General features: G+C 36.0%; 1 protein-coding gene across 8 annotated transcripts in view; it reads right to left on the bottom strand.

Moving 5' to 3' along the window:
* Positions 1–27894, bottom strand: part of NAALADL2 (N-acetylated alpha-linked acidic dipeptidase-like 2) — a 395166-nt gene that overhangs the window by 86398 nt on the left and 280874 nt on the right. For all 8 annotated transcript variants that reach the window (XM_017726896.1, XM_017726897.1, XM_017726895.1 and 5 more), the window contains 4 exons: positions 21958–22101; positions 13657–13749; positions 9415–9620; positions 7782–7901 (listed from right to left, as the gene is read on the bottom strand). In XM_017726896.1, the coding sequence (XP_017582385.1) occupies positions 7782–7901; positions 9415–9620; positions 13657–13749; positions 21958–22101 (563 nt within the window). The remainder of the gene's footprint in view (positions 1–7781; positions 7902–9414; positions 9621–13656; positions 13750–21957; positions 22102–27894) is intronic.

Here is a 27894-nt window from a genome sequence, read left to right as displayed (position 1 = left end):
AGTATACTGGTCACTTGTCCATTTCAGGAGAGAAACTTTAAAACTAAAAGCTAAATGACCAAAAGCTTTTTGAGTATTACTCGCATTTCAGAACAGATATTTATTACTTAACTACCAGTAGTAGAAAATGTGAACAAACTAAGGGTTTATTCCACAAATGTTTGGACATATTTTTGGATTTCAAACTGCAAAATTAGTAGGTGATCTCAAAACTTTTAGTTAGCCAGAATTGTTGCAAATCTCTTCCTTGCCTGTCACAACACTGCTAATGTATGAAACATCAGGAAGACCGCCTACATCTCTATTCACACAAACCCACGAGTTGTTTATTAACCTTAACACTAAATATTGTTTTTCCTTTCCCTTCAGAAACAAAACACAGTGGCTTCCTAGGAGTGCTCAAAAACCTTTAAAAAAAAAAATAGCAATAAATTAGAACTGGATGTGCAGCTTTTTAAAAATAGTTACAACTAAAATGAAAAGTGATCATCCTCGTGTTAGAATAAAAAATGAACCATGTTCAAACTGAGAGGAAGCTATTTTCCAATTTGATTTTTTTAGGGGGTGTTTGTTTTTATAAGTCTCCCTTCTAGTGCCAAATTACCTATGGACAGTAGAACACTGATCCTTTTTCAAGTAATTATTCAGTAACATATCTAATTGAGACAAGGATGACATGACAGAAAGTAAAGAAGTCAGCAGCTCTCCTAAATGTTTTAAGGCTCCTCTTGAAGGGAAACTTAAGCATTTAAAGTGTTAAAATAGAAGGCTACAAAACAGGTTTTGAAATCCCTTTCAATGGTCTGTCAAGAGACAAAGGTTGGAGCTTTATGACCTTTTAGCTGCTGAAAGAAAGCTTTTTGCAGAACCTCCAAGAAAACTATTTCTTGCATTTTGGCTTTTCCTGACATCTGAGATTATCTGCTGCAAAATTTTTCTCTGTTATATTCAGTGAGGTCCCATTCTGTGTGCACTTCAAGACAGGAATTGTGGGAATTGTGGCTTTTTGTCTCAATAAATAAAAATGCATCTCAACTACATGACAATTAATTACATTAAATTAATTAAAACCTCAGGAATAATTTGAAAAATACATATTTTTTTCACATATATTCAATTGGCTTGAAATTACTTTTGCAATTTCACATTCCCAGTTTATGGTGTCCCAATAATCCCCCTTCTAGCTCGGTTCAGTCTCTTTTTTTACACTGGATGAGACACCATCACCACACTATGCTTGTGGTAAAGAGATGAAGAATGAACAAACCAGGCAAACCCCAGAACAGTTCAAGTTTATGCTTGTGATTATTCAAACTATCACAGTTTTAAATGGATTTGGAATGATTTTCCTCACACCTGGTTTCAGTGAATTCATCAAAGAAATTCATTACTAAGTTCTTGCCAATAAATATGTCTAAGTTAAAATTTTGAGGGTTTTTTTTTTTTCCTTCTGATAACTGACATTAACCAGGTCAGGTGTTTGTTTGGGGATTTTTTTGGCTTTTTTTTTTTTCCTTTTTTTTTCCTTCTCAAATCTTAATATTTATTATATAGGCATGCCTAAACAAGAGACACAGAAATTCAATTAACAGCCTTAAAGCAATCCAGCTTTTGTTTTCACATGTAAGAACTGTTACTGCGGCAACACTGAAATTAAAGGGGTGACAAATTTATGTAACAAAAATATGCCAATCACCATAATTTTGGGGTGATTTCTAAACCTGAACCCTACAAGACAGGTAAGAGTCCTCCAAGCATGGCAAGGGTCTATGTTGAAAGAGAACTTCTAACCTCAAAATCGCTCAGCACAAGCAGGAATTCCAGACTGCACCCACTGGGGCTCAGCTCAACATTTTCACCTCAGTTAGTGGCTTACCATCCTACAGAGATACTTTTACTGTTCCTGGGAGAAATAGCTTAAAAACCAAACCAAACCAAACCAAAAAGCCCGAAAAACCAACCAAAAAAACCCACCCAAACAAAAAACAAACCCCACACCTTCCCTGGTTTCTACAAATCTGCAGCTTTTCCCACTCCTCTGACTTCTCAGTATGTGACCTGCTCAGTACTCTATGAAACAGCTCACAATTTTACACCAGAAAGGAGAGGTACATCATTTAAAAATAAATATCTTCATGCTTTTCCAAAGAATAATCCACCACAGCTCCAAGGCACACTGAGACAGAGGGAGTAGTACTGTGCTAAAGAGCACTTCAAACCTTCCCCTTTGGAGGATACGAGGTTTAGCACGCTCAGAAAGGCCATACTGATACTTTTGGCAAGGTTAAATATATACTGCATTACTGAAAATAGGTCACATTTTTATTTATGACAAACTAATGGTCTGTTTTTCATTACCCAGGTGCTTTCTTTCCCAACATGGATCTGCAAACTAAAGAGTGAGTTGTGCTGCACAAAACTATGATTTTTTTTCTGTGACATGCTATAGTAAAGCCCATGGCTGCAGCTGTTGTGAGCCAAACAACATAACCTGACTTAAGCTTCATTTCATTTTATACTAATGTCTTATCAATTCTGATTTAAAGGTGCTTTCTTTCTTTCTGGTTATTTTGCCATACACCTAATTTTTGCATGTGCATTTCTTTCCCATGGGCCATTTGTGTAGTACAGCTTATAGCTATTGAGTCAATTTAATTTCAGTCAGCAACATAGTTAATAATGATGAGAGAAACAGCAAGAAACAATGATTTGTGTTTATGTAGAAAATTTAAAATGTCCAGAGTTCTCAATCTATCTTCTTTTGTAAGAACTAAATTTTACTTTTAAACTCTCTACATGAAAGCTTTTCTATTGCTAAGAAAACATCTTTCTATCATCATGAAAAGTCAGTTCTGGAGAGAAATAATCAAGATGAAATTAAACAAAGGAATATTTAGACAGAAGTGAAGTTAGTTTTTCTAATACTTTCATCTGGCTAGTGTCTGGAAGGAAAAAACCAATTCCCTTATGTAGAACAGCTCATTATATGAGACAGTATTAACTAGATTGGACAATAGAAACCTTGAACCAAACCCCATTTTTGCAGCAGAAAAGGAATTACTTCCCTACTCCAGCATTACACTTAAAGGTAATAAAATGCTCAGATTTATTCAGTTTCATTCACAATAGCTATCAAAGAGACATTTAAATTTCAAAACATGAAAACCTTTCTGAAAATATACATCATTTACACCTCTGTTAGAAATCTATGTTGTAAATACAGGGAAGGACATGGAAGCAGAAAGCTGGAGTCATCAGGAACAAAGGAACTGTACCAGATCTCCAGTAAGATCACAGCTGGAAAACTGGTTCATTATTGCATTATGCCTTGCTAACAAACCCTTTTCCCCACATTTAACAGCAACAGTATTTTCCTAACATCAGAATATATGAGTAGGTTTAAATTACTCACTGTCTGAATCAGCATTTATCTATTAAAATTATTCAATTTGGAAGAAGGATGAAAAATATATGTAACAGTGGACAAAGCAGCACTTTATCAAAAGAAAGACATGGTTAGAAGATGTAAAAAAAACCCCTCCTGCAAATCAAATCCACCATTAAATGAAACTTTTCCCACTAGAGAAGCAGCATCTTAATAATTTAATAGAGTTTGCAATGAAGTATTGTCTATATTAACAGCATCATTCGGATTAGGAATCCTTAGGAATTCCTGAGACAGAAGTTCACAGCATAAACTTCTGATTCTCAAGAGATTTTCTTTTGTTCGCAACACAAATACAAAAAGGAACACCAGCAATCAAATATAATGCTAAAAGTGATAATAGGTAAAGACTGAAAACTCACGGGGAAGCAAAAATCTTCTGTTATAAGGCATAGAACAAGCAACTCAAATAATCATGTTTTTTCTCACTCACAACTACTGATATACAGCACTAAGAAATCCACTATTAATGATGAAAGTATAAAAAAATAAATGAGAAACACATAGAAATTGAAAGAAGAGAATCAATGCTGACATTAATGTAAGGGTTTTTTTTGAAAAAAGATCAAGAAATAATGATAGTAACATCTATGGAGAAGCTTATCTTTGGTTCTACTTAATAAAGAAAAAAGAGCTTTCTGTCCATAACACCACCTTTAAATGCAGAGATGTTTTATGCCTTTTACTCCATTAGTGGAAACAAATACTGATAAATAGCATGGGAAAATACTTGGCACAGTCATTTTTACTGATCAACTCGTTCATCAATAGCTGTAAATCACTCTTTTCCTTGGGAGACAGGAGCAGTAAGTTTTGTTGGGCTCAGCAGTAACAGCAGACCTGGAGTATGATGGTCACACAATCAGTTAAAAGACAACAGCAATGAATTTATGTTTCATAATATTTTTTTTTTCCTTTGTGACATGTCCATTATAGAAAAAATCATTAATGGCCTTATTTAGAGAGAATGAATCCCAGCCTTGAACAAACCCAATTTACCAATGACACTCTGCCAACAAATGGTGATTCACCAACTGAGCAAGCGAATTAACCATCATTTTCCTCACAAAATAACAGTAGACAAAAATATAACTTGGCAGTACTTCCCTCTTGTTAATGTGGACACTAATTAGTTATATAAAAAAGATTTGAATTAAATATGTCAAGGTCTCAGAACTGTTTGAGTTCCTCTTTGCTTAATTAATCCAAATATTTAAATTAGCTTCTTCGTGTTAATTTGGTGTTTCAACCAGAATCCCACAGACAGGCATATAAAATTATTATTTGCAGACTGCTTATGTAGCTCTCTTTTGAAACCTGCAACTAATATGAAGATATAATCCCTTTACACAAAACATCTTTAAGAAACATGGTCTCTGTTAATTAGCCAAGTGCTTATTCTATTCTCTGATTGCCAGACCTCACATAGCAGACAACTTACAAAGTTTCCTGATTCTTCTTTTCATTGTTAAGTTTAGAATGTCCATACAAACTGCATTTCAGATAAAACTTCTTCCCTACTTTTCCCCAGAAATTAAGGGAAAACAAGTATTTTGGAAACTGCAGCGATTAGCAGCTGTCCAAGCTTTTATTTTAGAAAAAAGAACAGCACAGAAAGAGAACACTGCTGTGTGCATTGGCTCATCTAAGTTTGCTATTTCCTCACAGTTCTCTTTAAATTATGCTCCTTGCAGCATCCACAGTGTGATTATTACTCGAGTTCTCTTCCAGGACAAACTACAGTTTTTCACTGTTATCCCTAGAATCCTAAAACTTATACTCTGCAGGCTTTTCTAACACTTATTAATTTTCCCTAGGAATACATTCTCCCTCTCTTTCACACACAACTTTAGTACAACAGTGAGCATTGAACAAAACCCAACACAAATTGTGAGATTTCAGTCTCCCTTACCTCCAAACAATGTTATGACACTATTTAGCAGTAGAAAGAAAAATAATGCACGACAGTTTCTTCTGTTGTGGTCTAAAAATGGAATTATGAGTTTTGCCATTGAATCCAAAGGCACAGTGCAGTATCTTCCATGTATTCACAAATTATGGAAAGCTTGTATCTAACTAAACAAGACAGGCTATCCTATCTTTTCATTTTAAAATGGACCAGTATCATTAATTCTAAATTCCTTTTTCACCTTGTTTTCTGTTCTAACCTAATTTCAGAGCTCTTAAAAATTAAAATGATCCTTTTCTCTCATTAGAATTTTTAAGCTCATCTTTGCAGCCTGCACCTGTAACAAGAACCTCATGTGAATAGACTCACAATGTCTTCAAGATGAGATGTGCTCCAAAAAGTCACATCTCACTCCATTTGCACTATCATAACTTAGAGGTAATCTGTAATTACACTGTCTTCCTGGCAAGTGCTGGAAGTAATATCAATATTCTTTATAAGCAGATCAGTTTTCCAGAGAAAATCTTCTGGACACATTGTGAGCACCCATGGGAACAAATGAAGATCTGTGCTGGGCTGTTCCATCACTGTCAATACATTTGACATGAATTCAGAAATCTAGCCAGCATTTGGAAGCAATAATTCCCGCAAACCTTTTTAATGTCACAAACTGTATGACAGTTATATTAATTATAAATACTACAGAAAGGAAAGCCATACAGATAAAATTCTCCCAGGCATTTTAACCTTTATTTTTTAAATGGGGCTTTAGGGTAAACATGCAGAAGGGATACACTCTCAAAATTAAAGAAACAGAAGTGAGGTGGAAGGTGTTTACTGGGACTAAAAAAAAAGTTCTGGTCATGTGTTACTAATTAACAGTTGCAAGGCAAGGCTGCTGAAAGGGGCTCTGTCCATACTGCTGAACAGAACACAACTGCTATTACCAGAATTACAAAATATTAAAACACCACAGAAATAAAGTAGAAGTGCAAAATAGATTTCCTTTGCTTCCTCTCCGAAATAGAGGGCATGAATGCAACACTCATACTAACATGACATTTATTAGAATGAAAGAATCAAGTCTTAATAAAGTGAAAAATAGACAATAAAGAGACTGCTGCAAAGCTCCAGACAATTTAGTTTTCAGATCACTGCCATGGATCGTGTTGTGAAGTCAAAGAAATAAAATGAGGAAAAACCAAATAGCTCAAGGACCTAATGTAATAAACTTACTCCCTTAAATGGCAAATACTTGTTTTAATGGAGACAGAACTGCCAACACCACTAGGTTAGCAAAAGGCTAGCAACTTTTCAGGATAGTATTTCTTGCAAATACAGTATTAAAACTGATAATAAAATTTGAATTGACATATCCATAACACCTAAAGACTCACATATATAACATTATAAATAATTTTCCACAAATTGAAGCTTTTTTCTTTTCTCTTAAACAATGTTGCATCACATTTCTCATAATACTTGCACAGAAAAATGCAGATTCTTTCCATGAGGAAATTACCACTTAATCACTGGACAGGAGAAGTGGTTAAGACATTGCTAAGAAGCAATTTACTGATATCATTTTACTAACTTAGTTGAACAATTGCCAAGCCAGATCAGTCTTAAACTGCATTTAATCCAAGATGCTGCTTTGATGAGTGTTTATTAACAAATGCTTCAGAGGCAAGTCAAAGAAACATCAGAGTAAGTATTTGTTTGGCAAACTTACTGAAAAAACATCTAAAAAGCGTAATTTATGAAAGTCAAACTGAACTCCATTTCATGCACATCACTTCAAACTGGTTTTATCATTTAGAATGTGCCTTATACTGTTTTCCATTCATGTCAAATATTGATAATTTCAGAAACCTCAGGAACAGCAATAAGGTCATTAGTTTAAGGGCTATGTGCCCTTACACCAATGCAGCCATGGAATATTCTGACTCCAGATGAGCTGCAAAGGCATCGCTGAGCACTGAACCTGACATACTCACTTTAGACAGTATTTATTATGGTAAGAGTAACACTCTCCCCACGTGTCATGCTACATCTGGAAAATACACAGGTTTAAATTGAGAAACAGCCTGGAAAGACCTCAATAGGATGAGAAAAATGTGCTCTGTGCTTAAGAACAACAAATATGTTAAACTTGCCAAAAGGTAAAAAAGCTGTAGGGCATGAAAGTATGGTGAGGCTTTGTATAATGAACAGGTAAAAACAAGTTATCCCTTCCAACCTCTTAATCCATGATTTTTCAAAATAAAATTTAACTGCTTACTTAGTAAAAAACACTTCATGTGTATTTGTGAGGTTAAAATTCTCAAAACAACTTCCACGTATCATTGTCTACTGCCAACTGATTTTAAGGGGATTAACCATGTAACTTCATAAACCACACATGAAGCCAAATATTTTATTTCTAACCTCTGCTGCCAGCTGCTGAAGAGAAGGGGATGCAACAGGGTGTAAAGTTGAGTTGCCTGTGACTGGATTATGGAGGCTAACGTAGGCCACAACATTTCTTTGAAGAACGTTCTTGAGATCCTACAAGAAAAGCAGAAGAATGGTTACTACTCTGCATCATTATAATTAAGGCTGGTTTTATTCTTGTGGTTCCTTCTAGGGGAAAACTGCACCCTACATTTCCCTCCTCTGTGATGCCTGGAGTATTAGTTAACCACTGCTTCTTACAATATGCTCTTGTGAACTTCAAACAATATCTTAGTGCTATTTCTCTACATAGCAGAAGTTATAATTCCATTTCACACATCATCTAAAGAAAGTGCAAACAGGTCTGGGAGGAATTAAAAATTACTACACTTGTACGGCCAAAATGAAAACATTACACACTGTGAAACAACATGATGGCCTTTTAAACTTAAGCCTGACAGTAGACAAACTTCAAAAGCAGTCATTATCAACAGTTACAGGACTCAAATATTTAGAGACCAAATTCAGATATGAATTGCATAACTTTTCCAGTGTTTTCATTTTATTATATTTTAGACTATAAAAATAGCATGTACAAACTGTTTCAATTATTATCTCTTTTTTTAAAAGGATCCCCTTTGCCTTCTCAGTAATGAGTTCCTCTTTGCATGAAGTGGCTCTTTATATTAAACAGAAGGGGTGTAACTCAATTACATCTGATGCAAAGCTGACTTGAAGTGGAACCTAACAAATTTTGCTTCCAGCCTGGATCTTTTCAATTTGATTTTTTCACCCCCTCTTGTTTCTGAAGAATAATCATGTTGGAAGTATGAAATTTCAATAAAGGCTGTCTGCTTCTTACGCACGGTAAAAAGCAATTAACTCGTCATTTTATCTACTGTTTTAATTCATTGAACCATTAGAGTTGGAAAAGCAGCCATGAAACTCTCTGCCAGCTACTCCTTTAATTTATGACCCAAAGTCCACTTTAGCCATGTATGATCATCAATACTTTTTGAAGTATTTTCTTTCAGTCAGCTGATTCCTATTAAGTTGAAAGTAAAAGCCCAAGGAATTTTCTGTTCCGGATTCTACCCAACTCCTAAACACAAATCTGTGAGAAGTGAATCAGCACCAGCCATGGAGACACTGCAAGGTTTATCTAGTTAATGTAAACCATGGCATGGTTCTCTTCTTCCTCTCTTGATTCACTTCTCCCCACACTAAGCCCATCAATTAAAAATGATTAAATATTAAACCCTCAAGAAGGTGAAAAAGCTCTCTAAGCTGTTCCTGGGCCTATGTTGTTTTTTGAGGTTTTCCTCCCTCTGTCAAACCCTGGCAATGCCCTTTCACAATGCTGTGCTGAATTAGAGAGGGAAATCAGATCCCAAAGGTGCTGTATGTGCAACCTCCACAGCCATGGCCACATCCTGCCATCTCATTATCCCCAGGAACAGCCTCCAAAGATGTTCCCCCTGCATTTGCTATGTGGTACACGAATGAACACAGACAGACCTCAGAGACCAGTTAATGAGCCCAAATTTCCATGTGGTAATTTCATATTGTTTCCATGCTTTCAGCAGAAGTAATCCTTATTGCAATGATCGTCCTAAAGCTGTTTTACCTCGGCCCACTCGTAGGAGCCGATGTTCCCAAAGGCTGTTCCTCCCCACGAGCAGAAGACCACGGTCCGGTCAGGCCTCCAGCCCCTTTTCACCTCTGCCATCAGGGCCTGGAGCAGTGCTGTGATGACAGCAGTGCTGCTGGCCCATCCTTGCCCACCATAACCCTTCAGACTGCTGTGATGGCTTCCAACGATGACGTATCTGTCTGAAATGAGGAATAAAAAAACCCCCAAAAAACAGTAATTTTTTTTTTTCTGGATACTCAGATTAAAAGAATTCCAAATAACCCTAAAAATGAACTGTATTAGTAGTGTGTAATATCATTAATGCAACACAAAGCTGTCTACAAAAATGTACATGATCATATACAAGACAATCATACAACAAATATACACAAAACTGTGAGTCCTAGTTAAAAATGAACTAGTAAATAAATATATGTATATAGTTTCCTAAATTAATCCCCATGCCCTTGCCTTCATTGTTTGCTTATTGCTTTCCTTATAGATCTGATAGAGATCATTTTAACAGCCAGGACTAGGTCATATAAACAATCTAAAATTTCCATGCTCACAGTAGATTTTTATGAAAAAACTACAAAATAATAAGCAGGAAATGATCTTCAATACACATTAGCATCCAAAAAAAATATAAAAAAAGGTCTGGCAGTACAATGGGAAACATAAAGAAAATACACAGAGTATTAGTACTCCCTCACCTGGAAGACTGTGTTCAGTGCTCCCCACCCTATCTCAAAAAAGACATGGCAGATACAGCAGTTGAGCAGCTGGCAGCCAAATTACAGATCAGGACTTAGCCTTCTGTGGAAGGAGACATTAAAATACCTGGACTGCAGGTTTAGAGAGGAGACATGACAGAGGGATAGAGATAATGAATGATACAGAAATGGTAAGTCACACCTAGCAGCTGTGTTAATGCTGGCAGAAAGCATTCTATAGAATGAAAAGCAAGAAGTTTCAACCTGAAATAGAGAACATGCCTACGGTTACTCACAAACCACCCCCCTCCCCCCCCAAAAAAAAAACCCAACAATTTTTCCAGATAAATGAAATTAAATCTTCATCTCTCAAGACATTATGTATAACCCTAATACCACTCACAAGGGAAAAAAATCCCCTTATTTTATTCCAGAACCGATGTGTTATGACATAACATGACTGACTGGTGTGACTGAGGCTTGTCAAGAAGTCAAAGCAGAGTTATTCTGAATGAGCTGTTAAACTATTACACCTTCTGTGTGAGATAAATTCACAACCCTCTTTGAAGGATTGCTTACTGGTTTTGTCCTGGTATTTTGTAAAGTCTCCTTCTGGTCCAGATCTAGACTTTTAAAGGTGTTCCTTCCCTATTTCAGGATACTGACAGACAATAGAAGAACAGTTATCAAGTGATGCCAGATCCACAGCAATCTCTGCCATTTTGCTTTCAAGAGTTTTCTTTTTCTTTCTTTAGCCAAGTGGATTAAGATAGTTGCCCACATTTTGTATTTTCTTATAAAATTAAAATATCTACTCAGTATGTTTTGCAGTGACTGCTCCCTGGAAACAATATTAATAGAACACTTTGATTATAAAAGCATTCTCTATCAAACTGGAGTTTTACCAGTACTGTTCAACAAAATATTTAAGCATGTTGTTTATTAAGGAATCAAAAATGCTTTACCCAAAGAGAGGATCTGGTATGTACCTATAACACAACGTTTTCAATCTACTGCTTGGGGGGGTGGAAATGAGAATTTCTTTGAAAAAACAGATACAGAAAGTGTCAGTCTAGACTTACATAATGATTTAATGTAACAAAATGAAATCTAAATCACATAATTTTACAACTTGCCTGTTCCACCATGAAACGCTTAATTATAGGTTACACAGACAATGAAAAACCAGAATCTTCCACTCATTTAATGACAGGAATTAGGAACCAAAATGAATGGCCTTACAGGCCTCTAGGCCATTAAAGAACGTGCCACTAACACAGACGGATCAGACAGGATCAATGCTTGCCCTGTAGAATAATTTCTGTTTAGCCTGTGATAAGACTGTGTGAAAGGAGAGAGCCCTTATTAAAATAATGCAGGATATTTTGATGGAGAAGGAGCTGCAAGCAGCAACTTACTGCTGGAGATGCCAGCTGAATGAGCAGGGGCAAAACTAACAGCTGGTGTCTTTGAAATTCTTCTTTGCACATCTCTCCCTCAAAGAGAGGCAATACCCTAAAGCAAATGACTAAAGGAAAAGCGTAGGAGAAAGGATGGTCATGCTTGCAGGGGAAGCAGCTGTCCTTTCTCAGAATCACATGGCAAAAAAAAAAAAAAAAAAAGAGAAAGGACTAGAGATAGAGAAAAAATATCCATCAGATACCCTTGGAGGTGATAAGACAGGATAGTGTTCAGGGTAGTGATGGGCTTGACAACAGGGATTTATCATTAAAAATAGTCTCTTTATCCTGTCTTTTCTTGTTATACATCCCATTTTTAACCACGTCCAACAGAAAATCATTGTTGCATTTTTTGGGTTTAAAAATGCTACCAACTATCACATTTCATCTACTCCTAAATATTTTAACATCTCAGTTACATTTCAGATGCTCGTTCCTACTCCTCAGAGCAAATGCCAGCTAAGGTCACCATTACAGAGATGTGCTTCTCTGTGTGTGTTAGGTGGTCTTTAAGCAAAAAGAAATAAATTCCACCCTTGGTGATGCTCTGCAGTCTTTCATTAGGCACTAAAGATAAATTTTGCCTTCTTTCTGCACTTCTGTGATCATAAAGGTGAGTATTTCATGCATATGAAACGAGCAACACCCCATCAAAATGACAGAGAACCAATGCCATGAAAATATCAAGATTCAAAGCAATTGAGGAGGAATGACTGTAGTGTCAACCAGGAGGAGTAGAGAAAGAAACAAAGGTTTAACATCAGTTCTGTACAAAACATTACAGTGCATTAGACATTTAACTTGTGCCTATGCTAGAAGACAGTTGTTATGGCCCTTGTTGAGCCAGACATCCATGAGACAAATTGTTGCCATCTGGATACTGCCACTGACTTCACTTATTTCACTTATTTATAAATCCTTACATTCTTAAATTATTGGCAAACCTTCTAAAATTAGTTTCTGATTAAAAATGTAGTAATAAGATGAAAAGTTCAGATATAGAGAAGATAGAAGACTTGTTAAACAGAAACTGAAGCACACTTATTATTCTTTTTCTTGCCTCTTTCAGAATTCAGCAGACAGAATGTCTAAACATGGCACTTTCTGCCTTTCCAATTCCATGACAGCTATTTGCAAAACATTAATAATAGCAGACTGGTAACTTCAAATTCATCAAGGAAATTAAATCCTTCATAGAAATGAAATTCACTGAGCTAATTGTTTCCTCTGTTGCTTTAAACAAAAATTTTGGCGAGAAGTACGGCGTTCTGCACACACAAAACTGAGTCGTTAATTCACCAACAGGAATAAAATTTTTTCCACCTCCTTCTTTCCATTACTTAAAATATGAAATGACTGGCCCACCTCCTAAGGGACTGTAAATAAATTACCATTCTTTCTTCATAACCTAATAAAATAGTATTAAGGCAAGCATGATGATGTTTTGATGAACATCTGCACAGCAGGAACTGTTTGCACTATGTAAGTAACCAGCATTCATTCATGTTGCAGAAACCCTTCACCTTTTAGGTAAATTCACTTACTAACAAAATAATCTCAAAATGATCATATGATATCCTGATTACAACATTATCTATGTACAGCATCAAAGGACAGAGGGGGGTTGTGCTTTATGTCCCAGTTGCACTTAGAGTCTTATTGTTCAATTATCAGACATGGAGAACAGCAATTATTATTCATAGAATTGTATAAAACTAGCTTAAGGAATGACTGAAACACAAAATAAGGCAGCAGCAAGTGTTAAAACCATATTAAAATGAAATACCACAGTTACTTGGTACAAACTACTGATACTCTCTGTGCTCCATGTGCAACACCTGCTGCTTGTGTAAAAATATGCTTTTTGTAACTACAATATCCCCTTCAGCTCATGCTTTAACCCTCATGTTCTTTCCTGTCATAAATTACAAAATGGCTACAAAAAAGTCTTTTTCCTTCCTCTGTATTAATGAATTATCTGGCAAAATAGGATCCTGATCCCAGCTATGACTCCCAGCCATCATGAAACAAATAATCAATACAAATGACAAAGGGATACTTACCAGGAAATACAGCTCCTTTTAAATATCCAATGACATTAGAAATGGTCTTGTAAGTTGTGACTGACTGAATGTTCAGACTGATTGTTTTTTTGCCTGTTAAAAGATAAAAAAAAAAAGAAATGTTAAACTTATTTATTTAGCGAAGAAATGTACAGGCCACATATATAAATTCCACACACATTAAAAAAAAAAAAAAAAAAAGGTTAAAAAAGCAAAAAATTAAGAGGAACCACAGATCAGAACATGAAATATGACATTATTTTCTTAGTCCCCTTTTAGCAGCATGATTCAAAGCCAGAATCTCAAAAGAGATCTCTACTCCTTGAGTTAAAAGATCATTGAATTCACTCAATAAATGCTGCCAGAATACAACAGAAGGAAAAATTTAAAAGAGTAGGATTTACATAACTCTGTGATAATGAAATTGGCCTTAATCTTCATAGGTTTTTCTCACCTAATCCTTCACCCAGGTCAATCTATCAGTAATGTTCACCAAATTATAGCTGGTTTGTATTACATTTCCTTCTGGAGAAAAACCCCTAGGTTAAATCAGATGGGAACAGTCAGAGCTCCCCACAGCTTTGCCAGCACAGCCTTTGGTGGTACCCTTGTGAACATATGCCCACAGCAGCCCAGGTTTTTGGCTTAGCTGGTATCAGATGAGAAAATGGTGCAAATACAAACGCAGAACAACTTCAAAAGCTGCTAAAATGTAAGTTGAGACTTTAGCAGTTGAGACTGCAGCACAGAATAAAGCCAGAGTAGAGTAAATGTCTGAGTTTAAATAGATGAAAAGAAGGTGGGACACAGTAACCACATGAGTTCCTGCAGTTTGTGACAGTGGAAACCAACCAACCAACCAACCAACCATGGGGAGCTGCTGACACCTTCCAAACGTTTAATTTGCATGGTAACAGATTGTGTTAACATCCAGCTCACTTAAAATGTCGTAACTTCTATCACAGAGAAATGAAAATGTCCTAAACTGCTTGGAAGTTAACAAGTAGCAGTTGTGTGACAAGAACCAGTGCCTGACCCCAGACCTGCAGGGAGATCCTCCTCCATCCACAAATGCTCCAGCCCTGTGGCAGAACTGTGCTTGAAGGCATCTCTGTGACAGAATTCCTTCCATGTCCATACCCCAGCTGCCACAGACCGAAATTAAAATATTCCACAGAGCATTCTGCTCTCTATGTCCCAGGCTATTATCCTCCCACAGATCTGTTAACTGTTTCTTCCCAGGCTTTCTTTCCCCAAGATGCACAGAATATGCAAGTGGGGAGTTTACTGCAACATGTGAAATAAAACCAACACATCGTTACTGTTCTTCAGGGTTCATTTGCTGGTTCATATGGTAAATTTACTTTAAAATCCTATTAAAAATAAAATAAAATATATTTGAATTCACTAGTCTTCATTGGTTTTTGAAAAAAGCAAGCCAACTGCTAGGATCTTTGTTTAAAAAAAAATGTACTAGCAATATTTATTTTATTTTTATTCAGACAAAACCTTTTCTGTTATCAACAGATGTGTCTTCTCTACGACAATTCTGATTTTGCTTGAACAAACCAGTAAGGAAAATGCAAGACAAGCAGTTAATTAAAAATAAACCCCAGCACATGACTTTGTAACAATCACAGCAAGTTAATATTTTATTTGACATATAATTAACTTTGCTCTTCTGATGTAAGTTACTGTAAGATTTATTAATGCCATGTAAATGAATCGTGTTTGTTCAAAAAATGCACAGATATTATTTTAGAATTAAAAAAAAAAAAAAAATCATTAAAAAAAATACCCCAAAGGATTCCCAAAGGGTCTTTTAAAACAAGTGGAAACAGCTCAAGCCATCTATGTTGATTAAGCATCTTAAATTTAATCTAAACTATGCAAGTTACTTCTTGCTGTTGTTTCTCACCTACAACCATTCTAGAGCCAATTCACTCTTCTTAAAAAAAGATATTTTAAAGTCAAAAGTGATCTCCTTTCCTTTTCCTACAACACTTTAGATGTTTGTTCCTTCAGGCCCCTTCTCAGACAAAAAGAAGATAAATCCTTTTGAAGACAACTGACTTCACTGTTTTTCCTTAATCGACATCAGCTATCCAGTCTCCAGCTGACAATAAAGACACAGAAAATTAACTTCTGGCAATACACATATTCTAAAATCAGATACTTGAGTTAATAGTCATGTAACACAGTAGTCAGCTTAAAGTGACTTGGGCTTAAAGGCTTAGAACACCAGATGAAAAGGCTGAAACTACTCTTCGGAGTATACAGCAGAAGTGAAATTTAATCCCCTCTCTAAACAGTTCTGACAACAAACCTCTCATCCTAACACTGTATTTTAAGGATCTTGACAACTTGCACCTTTTTTTTTTTTTTTCCTGTATTCTCTGGAAAGCTATGAGGAGACTCTACCTTAACATTATTCAGGATACACTGTCTTTATGTAAGCTCTGGAATAGAAGAACACAAACGTATTTACTGCTACTTTTTTTATTTCTTCCCTGACTTGGAATCTGTAAATTGTCTAATACCAAATGACTACATTCTCCCCTCACATTTATATAGTTATTTTTAGAAATCCATGGCTACTTTTCCTCTCATTTGACTGACAATTTTAGTACTTCAGATGAGAAAAACCTTCTATTTGCAGTAGTTATGTTAAAAGAACATGTGTTATGCTTGCTTGTTTTTTTTGCTTGTAATCCCAGGTTCATACATACAGGAGTATAAGCTTTAACCTCATTTTCAAACATGTTGGTTAATTCTTGCCTGATCATGCTAAATACCTATAATCAGACAATTTTCTGAGCATTTGAGTACTGGATTTTAAAAAGCATCTTTGGGGACTCAGGTTTGAAAACTGAATTCATTTGACAAGATTTTTTGCTACTCATTGACGAAGATTTCCCTATATGCACATTTAACTCCAGTATAGAAAAAATCAAGTATAACTGATTTCAATGGAATAGCTCCTGGATCATAAAACCAGATGTTATTTCAGTAGACTGCAGAAATAAGGTACATTGAATAACTTCAAGTAATACTGTTTTTCAGATAGCTCCTGTTGAAATCAACACCTGAATAAACACATATCAGTCTGAAATCACAACTGAACTAGAGATTTCAAACATTATCAAACATCCATGGTCATGTGACTTAGGGGACACTAATTGAGCTGAACTGCACTTGACAGATCCATATCAATTTGAGTGCAAAACCTTATCTACTACGTATTTTATGTCAGTTTTTAATTAAGTTCAAACACAGAACTTTAAGTGAAGAAATATAATCATCACACGCATTTATGTAACAGCAGGACTTACATACAAAAAACACTGCATGCAACATGATACACTTAAAAAAGTGAATAAATAGAAAATGCATATACTTAATAATGCATATAATCTCAGAAAAATATTTTGTGATACTATCAAATTGCATATGCAAAAATCAATACTGAATCTATGCAATGTACAGTGTGTATAAAACTATTTGTACAGGAATATGTCAGAACACCTAGACAGATGTCCCTGTAATGAAAAGCCTTCACTTTTTTTTGTGTATAAACAATTCCCCATCTAAATCTGGTATCCCTAATATTTTTTGCCTAATAGCTTTCTATCTGATGAATCAAGTATGCTGCCTACTGACAACATATTCTCCTTTTTTAACAAATATTCACAGATCTTGAGACTCCAAGCCTAATCCTACTATCAAGAGCTTAATGAATAAACTCCGTGATATTTGATCATCTTTTCTGACCTACAATGAAGAATCCAGAAATAAAACTTCAGATGAAGAGCGTTTGCAAATAAGCAATGCCTAAAATAAAGTCCTTTAAGGAGGCTCTAAACTAGGATGGCCTAATGTGATACAGAATAAATGTGTCACAGTCAACATCAAAGAGAATTGAAAATGCTTCAGATGGTGTAGTTGAATTTGATAAACTCACACTACTTTCATTCTTTACCTGCTTTATAGCAATCAAAAGCAAAGCATCACACAGGAAAATATTGGCACAGAACAGAATTCTGAAAATGTATCTTAATCATTTACAATTCTGCTAGAAAAGCTCTTGAGGCTTCAGGTGGGAGTAGAGAGAAGATACATAAAAAATGCTTCACACTGTTCATGCTTAATTCTTCTCATGAACTTCTGTTTAAAAAACGAACAGAATTTAAAGTGATCATGAAAATAAAATCCAAGAGTACTGGTATAAATGTCTGTAAGTTTTCATATACAGGATGTCTGAATTAGATCAGTTCCCTATTTAACTTGTTCTTCTTTCAAATGCCAGCAAGAGACATCTGCAGAACCTTGTTATCTTCCTACTGTTATGACTCTAGATTTGGTAGGTACAGTAACGTGCACTGCCACACAGTATGCTGGCATCTTTCTCTATTTGTTTCCTTGGATTCATGTTTAGCAGAGTCCAAATAGCCAGAAATTATTGTACTGTTTTGCATATTGATATCATAGTGTGAGATGGCACAGCCAGAGTTTATTAAATATGGTAGTCTTTTATTTTCTCTGACAGGTAGCAAACTACGAAGGAGAAACACATATAGTATTATCACAAGGCTGTAGTTTAACAGGAGGAGATATATATTTATCACTCCATGCCCTTCCTCTGACTGAAAAGAAGACAGGCTTGATTTGCACTAGTGCAGAACTTGGCAGAGAACTTTATTTATCTTGGATGAGGATCGTATAATACGGAAAGTAACGGACTCTTCCAATTATTCCCCTTGTATAATTAATGATTCGAATTTCACATGATCAGAGTTGACTATAAACTCGGTATAATGAACATCTGACATGTGGAACTACATAAAATAGATGTTCAAAGTCTCATAAAAATTCATTATGTTGTGCTACAAACCTTTCCAGTAACAGTCAGTTCTGGTTATCTGTTCCACTCACCCGTTTTGTTACAGGAGGTAGATTTGTTTGCAGCCTACAATGCAGCTCTGCACTGCAGTCACTGTGATGATTCAGTATTGATCAGTGACTGTATTTTGTAGACCAAAAAAAGATCAAAAGATTCTACCTAGAAAAGCATTTTGATCTGAGTAATTTTACTGTCTGCAGCAGAATGCTGGGAGTCTTTGTATACCTGGCTCTATTATTCACACAGTGTTTGATATCATTCAAGTTACTCAAACCATTCATGCTTTGGTTTTATAATTTTAGAAGTTAAAGTATTAAAAAAAAATTACCCCTATTGCACAGGAAAAGGCATTAGGAAGTGGTAAGAAATGGGATTTTTAAGTGAGATCACTGCATGAATGCTTGCATTACACTTCCTACCAATTGAGCTGTATTGCTCAGGCATACTGGGTCACACCAACCTGTCATCTAGTCCTTATCTCCAAGAGCGACCAGCAGCATAAATGAGGGGAAGAATGGAAGAGTAGGATGAGCCACAGACACCTGGAGACCGATCACTACTGAAATCCTAGATCTTTCTCATCTGCTCTCTTAGACATGAGACAGGTGAGTAGGAAAACTGACACTTAAAGCCAAAGGGAAAAATTAAAACACATACTGATGTGTTTCAACACCAGGCTTCCAGGATTTCCATTCAAACCAAAGTATATGGTCATTAGTGGCAATAAACACTTTGTAAATTAATTCCCATTAGATAGATTTACATTAAAAACCCAAGAGCTTAACTGAAAAGGATAATTTGTACATGACTGCAATCTCCCAAATAGTGGTAACCTTAACAACAACAAAGACAGTTCACTGTACACAGCAGGTCTTTCTTCATTTATGTTTATAGGAGTGCTTTAGTTTTACAACAACCTTCACCATGTTCTAGCAAATACCCTGGTAAGATTTTATAAAAAAAATGGAAGCTTCAAAAGTTTACAGTTTCTCTATAGAAGTTCACTCTGAAATTCTAATTGCCTATCTTTGGGAGAAAGTTCATGGGAGCAGAGAATTTCAGATTAATGAGGTTTAACGATAATGTACCATACCAAACAAAAAGCAAATTTAATTACTGACTTCACCTAACACAAAACTAGATAACTTCAATTCCCACTATTTGCTATGTAGGTCCTGAGCACTCGATCTGTCTGGGATGTTTGCCTCCATCCCCCCACTCCCTGTGTCACATTTTGTCTCTTGAAAACTGCAAGGCTAAGGGAAAAAAGCAGCAATGTGAGAAAACTATATATAAATGTTTAATCATTACTGATGAATCTGCTGTTCAGCTTTTTGAAACATACTGATGAGAGAATGATGATCATTTTATCCTAACAAATTTTAAGCCAACCAATCATCTGAATTGCTCATTCACCTCTTTTGACAAATAAATGATGAGTCCTACGTCAGAAGTGAAATCTCTCTCTTAAGCTTCTTCAAATCAACAGGAAGACTGCAAATTCAACCTTCACTCTTCTCAAATGCATTGCTGTCCTCAGCATTATCTCTTTAGCTATTACTATTATTAAATAGTTATACACAATTTCTTATCAAAAGACCAGTTTTTTCTCTCTTCCATTAGGGCTGCTACTGAACAACAGCACACTCTGTGCTCCAGAACATCAACAGCTTCACCATTACTTCAAGGAAAAATGTATCATAGTACATTACAGAATTATACAAGGCTTCTTCTTATAGTCCCTATTTTCTCAATAAATTGAGAGTTTTTTAAAAATACCCACATGGATTACTGTAGTTCAGAACCTTACATGAAATCAGACACAAGCTGTTGTGTTCACCCAGAGTCAACCAGACATGGACTGGCTCTTAATACACTGCTGGCTAGGAATATTCTTTCTTTCCAAAAATTCTGCTCTCACAGAATACCTGTCTTCTCAGGGAAATAAAACAGACATGCTACATCTGTCACAGAAAAAGCAGAATAAGCTGCCCTTTAGATGATTCTGTCCTGCAGCCTCCAGACAAAGCTTTTTGAGAAACAGACACTGTGCAGCCTTTTTTCTTTCTAAAATGAGTGTCATTTTCCAGCCCAAATTCATGCTTTGCTCCAGGCACTTCAGCTGTTGAAAATTCCTTCAATACTAACAAGCTTCATGCATCCTACCTGGAATGGTTAAGCACTTGTTCCTTCCAAAAAAACCTTTTCTTCTTTTCTACTGGTTGTGGAGACAATCAGTTCATTTTTAACATATCTAGTCAGCCATGCATGGACAACATTAGTCCTGCCTAACCACAACAGCTTAAGCCATGAAACATGAGGTCCTCTGCCTTCCTTTTTAGTATGCTAACACAAGTCATAAAATTAATCAAGCTTTTTCATGACTTGTTGTATTGTACTCCTATTCCACAATAACCTTCCAAAAGCAATAAACAAGGGATACAGCACATGAAAGTACATTGGTTGCCCTCAAAATTTGTTTTTACTGTTATCATCACTGTGTGTAGCACAGGATACAGTGGCAAAATTAATTTGCCTCCTCCCTTCCAAGACCACAGTTTCGAATCAATTCATTTAAACAGGCATTATGATAAAATACACATTTTTTTTCTGGTCAAAGATGGACACGTACAAAACAAAACTGAATTACTGTTTAAACATGCACCTCATCCAGAATGCTCTCTGGAAGATGTTCCTTCAATGAAACACTGTGCAGCAACTTTGCTGGAAGACTGTAGTCTTATTTTCCCCCTCCCCCACATCAGCAATAAGTTTTTTCAAGCAATAATCTGTGTGACTTTGCTAATGGCATTATTTCTAGGGAGATACCATGAATGCATTCATCTGGCTCTATTCAAGGTATTTTGCTCTTATCATGATGTACATTTTCCTGGTGAAACTTAGAGAAAAAGCTGCCTGAAGGTTCAGATAACAATACATTGTTTATTCTACAGAATAAACAAATTAAGGAACATAGAGACATGTTTAGAATTTAAGTGTTGTTATTCCAAAAACAGAAAAAAGAGCCACAGAATTATAGCGTTACTGCTGCCTTAATGTTAAAAATCACATTATTAGTAGTCCAACAAGGCCTAACGAACCATACTGCAGCACTAATAAACCCTCCCTAGTGATGGTATCTACACAGAGAAGGTTTCAAGTCAATATTAAGAATTAGTGCTCAATGCCTTATATATATATCTTTTTTTTTTTTAAACCACATCTTCCATCTATCAGATTTTAGGAGCATAGTTTTAGACTGTTCACAGGCTCTTCTAAAAAGCATCTAAGCAAAACATACCTCAAATCAGCTAAACCTCCTAGTTGTATAGTTACAGAAAGTGGATTTGGAGTCCTTGAGGAACATTCCACAGGTGTTAAGTGTCTTTGAAAAGCATTACCTGTAGCTGGCAGCTGGAGGGGAGTACACCTGTCTTTCTGGGCAGTGTCCTCAGGTGGGGAAACAAGTTTTCTGGCAAGCACTGCAGAAATTGGTTGTACCAAAAGTGTTGTGAGGTTCAGTCGATTTTGCCTGTAGCTTCCATCTTAAATAACAGAAAGAGAAAAGCAATTTAGTAAATGAAAATTAGATTTCTCTCCTACATAAACCAAATACAAAAATGCAAACATCTACCATATAGCTTCAAATAAGTGATTTAGATAAGCAGCTGTTGCTTTGTGCTTACCATACTGGGAAAAAAAAAAGCTTCTTCAAGAACATGTACTACAAAATTACATGAACATATTACAGTATTTGGGCAATAGTTCCACAAGGAAGAAACTGTTAAAGAGTCCAAGCAGATATTTGATTGTGAATTAAACACAACAAATTAAATTGGTGTGTAGTTAAAGGAATCACTGAAAAACAGAATTACTGATCAGCAATAACTTTCAAATTCAAGTAAAAACTGAACAGCTGGAGGAGGTCTGGAATAGGAGGGTACTAAATACACACATCAAGTGGAGAAAGATATGGATCAAAAAGCATCAGAATACCTAATTCACAGCTTAAAGATGTTAAGAAGACATTACTCAAACCTCTCAATATTAGCAGTTTCATGCAAATATTAAAATCTCCCTTTAACTGAAAAAATGTGAGTTTCCATACACATGCCTAACATTTGACCATGGAAAGGTTTCTGATGAGATAATGAGGTATTTTGGGAGACCAACTGACAGAACCGGGCAAAAAAAAGCGCCTAATTTTGCACATGGAAATGCTCTGAAGCACTTCAGCACAAAACATCTCTTTTTCTCAGCTATTTCAGCTGCCCTAATATGGGGACCATCTCTTCCTATGGAAAGCAAGAACACTTCTGGCAGAAGAAAAGCACACCATGGAAAAGGAGCAGAGGTTGATAGCCTGGGGCAGGACACAGCTCTAACACAACCTGAAACACCCTCAAAGCCTTCCAATGTATGTGCCCCTGCTGAATCATGTCCAAACTTTCAACTAAAGATTCAGAATACAAGGCCTCTCCCTGAGACCTCTGTGAAACAAACACTGTACTTCCTGTCGACATCGAGTTCTTTACTACCCAACATCATCCTTTAAATTCTGCGCAGGCACAAAGGGAGAAAGCTATCAGCAACCAGCAGCACGTTTCAAATAAACTTCTATGAAACTACTATCAGGACTGTTGCTACTGAATCACATTTAAAAAAAAAAATCTAGACACATCCTCTTTTTTTTTTTTTCTTTTTGTTCTAGGAACTTCTGAAACTTTTTACAGTATACCCTTAATCATAATGCAAAAATCAACCAAAGCTATACCATTTAATTATGGAAAGACAAAAGGTGTTGTTCCACTTTAACACACAGTGGCAAGATTATCAGTGCTCAGTTTGAAGAGAATCAGACAAATATTTAAGTAGAAAGGTAAAGCTCATTCAAAATACAATTTTTAAAAAGCTTTGTTTCATCAAATTTTGTCTGGCTTCAAAATCTCTTGAAGTTTCCACTTCAGTAAACTGATGGCAAAATCGCTTTGGTCAAGCTTTGGAAGTCTGTTTCTGCAATCAAAAAGAATCCTAAAAAGTCCATCAGAGATGTGAAATTGAGACATTATTTTCTGTCCAGTGTTTGTCAATCTGCAGACTGTACTAGAGGAGCAAAGAAGCTCAAAAAGTTTCAGATGAGGAAAATCTCTCCTTTCTCCAGTTACTTGAGATCCATACCTGAATAACCTGTGAAAGATACACTTTCAAGAACAGCTTACAGGAGAAACCCCTCCTTTATATACCCTTAGTATTTAAAAATTAATCATTTCACAATAAAGATGGAGTTTGACGTACGGGAGAAAAAGAAAAAAAAAATCTATAGAAAGGCAGATTTAAGTTATCTGGGCAGATTTATCTGAAAGAAAAACTTTCTAATAGAGGAACTCATGAAGACTTGACTAGGGAGGTGATAAGATCTCTTCAGCTGAAATCTTTTTAGAGAAAAATGAAAGCAAACATCTGTCAGGAATGATGCAGATACGGCTGATTCCCTCCCTGAGGGAAGGTGCTACATTAGATGACCTCTTGACATCTTTTCCAGGCCTGATTTCTATAAAATTCTGTAGTAACTGAACTTGACAAACTATTAACAAAGAAAAAAAGCACTATTGGAATTAATATTAAAAAATGCTTAAAAAGAGAAATGAAAAGAAAAAGTTAGAGTTCCTTTCCCTCTGCCAGGCATTTATTAGTTGCCACTTGTTAAGGACGCTGAGGAAGGCAATATGCATCATGATCAGATTTCGAAAGTGAACCACTCAAGACCAATCTCTGCAGTGCACATTTAAAAACCTGGAGATTTCCAGGGCTCTAGTTAAAGCCTAATCATTCAGTTTTTAAATACTCATGGGCTTGGTGCTGTAGTGAGAGTGAAACAGTGCAGTGCAACTTCATAAAGAAGCCAGCGTATCGAAAGAACTTGGCAATTCTTGCTGGCACTTTCTCTGCTGGGTGCCAAACCCTTGGGAGCACAGAGCTCTTTCAGGATCTGTGGGAACAACAAATGCTTCGAGGATAATTTAAATTTGACATTTTGCTTGTAATGAAATTTAGTTTTATAGCATGAAATTCTTCCAAGAACCAGAATTCCTTTTTCTCTGCAAGTCTAACAGCGTAACCCTGCCAGGCCTAGAACCACTATTAATTCAGAAAGTCTCTGGAGAACTTACTGTAAAGCGAGCAGGAAAGCGAGCACAAAAAGATGCAATCTTTAGAAAGTTTCTGCATGGAAAGCAAGGCCTGCATTTCTACTTCTGCAGTGACTTTTGATGTTTGATGTTTTCTTTTTCAATCCAAGCTCAAACCTTGAGCACCAGTTTCCACACTGCTCAGTCTAACCCAGCACTTCACAGTCCTCCTTCACTTACTACCTTACTTACTTACTTACATACTGGTAACACGTTCTGAGATTTCTGAACTTAATAGTAACACTTGTGCACCATACCCCACTCGATTCTAGGTTAAAGTACAAGTTTATCATCATTTCAGTGATTTTTCTGAAGACTGAAAAATCAGAGTTAGTCACAAGGTCATACTTCTCTAGCCCCAAAATATTGCTTCACCCACAGCTTCCTCGGTATTATGCAAATAGTATTTTATATTTCTCTTAGAAGTTTTGTGCTATATAAATCAACTTTCTCTTCATTTTTGTTTAAATTACAAATTCAAAGTGAGACTGGACAGAGCACTGTATGTCATCATTATCTGTTTATTCAAGGCACCTTCTGCCAGGATCAGATAAACCAAAAAGTTAACAACTAAAACTGTCTAAAAAGTTTACTGACAGAATTCATCAAAATAATTTCTTCTACGACCTGAAACACTGTTTTAATGATGTTCCCCCAAAAATAAAGACAAAAAAAGTAGTCTGACTGAACAATGGGGCGTAATTGTACGTACCCACATCTTTGACCTTCTGCTGCATTAATAATACAGCAGTATTAGTTTTGAAATATCTGAAGTGAATGGCTCATTAATTTTTCACCTTAAGCTTAATAGAAATTTGACAAACAGTTTTATGCTGAGAATAGACACTCCAAGCAGGACTTCACAGCACGTGACAGGAATAAATTAGAGCATAAAAGACAGAATAACGTGGGTTTGGTCAAGTAAGACAGTTCTGTCACTCAGTTGCCTGAAGTGAACAGTTAGTGCAGTGCATTCCATTTATCCATTCCCAGTGCATACTCTGCACTGTCCTTTGTCAGCACTTGATCTTGTATTAAGCATGACAAACTCAAAGATGTACAAACTGACATGTCGTAGACATTTATGTTTTTTGTGCTTTGAACTCGTATACAGCTTCCCCCCACCTTTGCTGGTAACATTCAACAGCTGTTAGCTCCCACTGGTTCTCCTGCAGCCAGCCACAATGATTTGTTTATATTTCTCTGAAAAAATCATTTTATCTGTGGTTCTTCTGGCTTTATCTAACCAAACTGAAATGAGCTGTGCAGCACCTATGACAGGGAGGCTTCATGAGCTGGTTGGTGGCTCTGGGTACTAAACTCACACCATGACTGGTAATCATTGTAATTTTGCTATGCAGCAGCTACTTGATTAAATCTTCAGCTACAGCTGCTTACAATACTGTCCCCATGTCCATTTTAAAGGGAAACTATTCTAACCCAAAAAATCAGCCTTCAATTAAACCTTCACATCCCACTTAGCCTCTGTTATAAAATGCACCCGCCTGCTACACCTCACAAAGTCACTGACATATTTTTTGCCTTCCTAAATTTTCTCTTTGAACAAAGAAACTCATTCTAGCTGTTATTTCTTGCTGAAAGTGTATACAGTCAGAATACTGACCCAGAAAAACTGATGCTGTTCTGCAAATAGTTATGAACAGGAAATTCTGGGAAAGAACTCCACATGTGCTCAGTTTGGACTTCCAAAGTCAAATAATGTTTTTCTGCATATTAAGTTAAAGAGAGACCTCTTCCTCTAACAAAAATGGTGCTGAACACTCCATGGTGTTTAAAATGGAAGTAAGAATTGATTTTATTAATGGGAAGGAGAAGACCAAACTTCAGACTGTCAAATATCAGCTAGGATAAGCAAAAAAATAACTGGCACAGAAAAAAGTTACCCAAGAGGAGCAGAACCTGGAGCAGGTGCCTACAGAGTAGAACTGGTAACAAGAAGTTTCCTGCTATGTCTTTATTCAGTTCTCTATGAATTACCCACTGGAACTACAATGTGGAACATATGTCAGCTTTGAAGTGCTTTGCTTCACTAGCCACTGGTAGAAATATGGAGGAAGAGAAAAACATTTGCTTCTCTTCCATTAAAAAAAAAAAAAAAAAGAAGTTTAAAATTCTGCAACCAGGGATTTTAACAACAGCCACAAGAAAGGCCTTTCAAAGCAGCTTTACAGGCAATGAAGCATGAGATGATGAATCACAACAGCATCGTGGCAGCTTGCATTTCAGGATGCATGGCCACAAATGGACAGGGGATGCTTAGAACTATGTAGTGATTGGAGATATAGGTGAGGAAGATGTCTGTGCCTGTGAAAGGTTTATGCACATTTACAGGAAATACAGAACTGAAAGGCAGTGAGGATCACCCAGAAGAGAAACAAGCTACTGAGAATTCTCAGAAAGGATCTAAAAAACATTTTTCAATTTTGTCTTAACATTGCTGATAGTCAAAAAAAATTCTTCAAAAACAGCTTTTTAAAAAATTCACATTCCTATGATGTTAGGAGTTAACAAAAAGTTTAAAAGAAAACTGAAGATACCATACCACCTGTGATAAACTCCCCAAATAATAATAATACATCCACTGATACACAGAGAAAACCAGAATCCTATAGAAATACTGATTTGCTTTTTAAAGTATATTCACTGTATTCTGTTTGCATAACATTTTGTTAAGGGAGTGGATGCAAATCTGTGTATTACTCAAGACTGTCTCTTTAAACTGATTTCTGCCGTCCTTAAAAATAAACCTAAATATTCCATAGTTAATACGAAAAAAAACCCAAACCCTCCAGAACTTGCTGTCATCTTTTTCCCTCCCTCACAAGGAAATGTGTTTAACCACCATGAAAGAGAAAAAAAACATCACTCCCCTCTCTCTCAGTGCAAATCACTCTTGTCTTAATGCCTACTTAATGTACTTTAAAAATACTGTCAGTCTTGATTCTTTTTATGATACATAGAATAAAAAGCAACACATTTATTGTGTAAAAGCGAAACTGCTTTGACACACTGATGCAAAACCATCTCATTAATTTCCCTGCTCCTTTCTGAGAAGATTTAATAAAATGGCAAGAATAAAAAGAAAACCAAACAACTTTGCACAATACCCTCACCATTTTAAATCCCCCT

The sequence above is a fragment of the Corvus brachyrhynchos genome, unplaced genomic scaffold (genome assembly GCF_000691975.1).
Source record: "Corvus brachyrhynchos isolate BGI_N302 unplaced genomic scaffold, ASM69197v1 scaffold162, whole genome shotgun sequence".
Classification (NCBI taxonomy): Eukaryota; Metazoa; Chordata; class Aves; order Passeriformes; family Corvidae; genus Corvus; species Corvus brachyrhynchos.
This window is presented reverse-complemented; position numbering and strand designations above follow the sequence as displayed.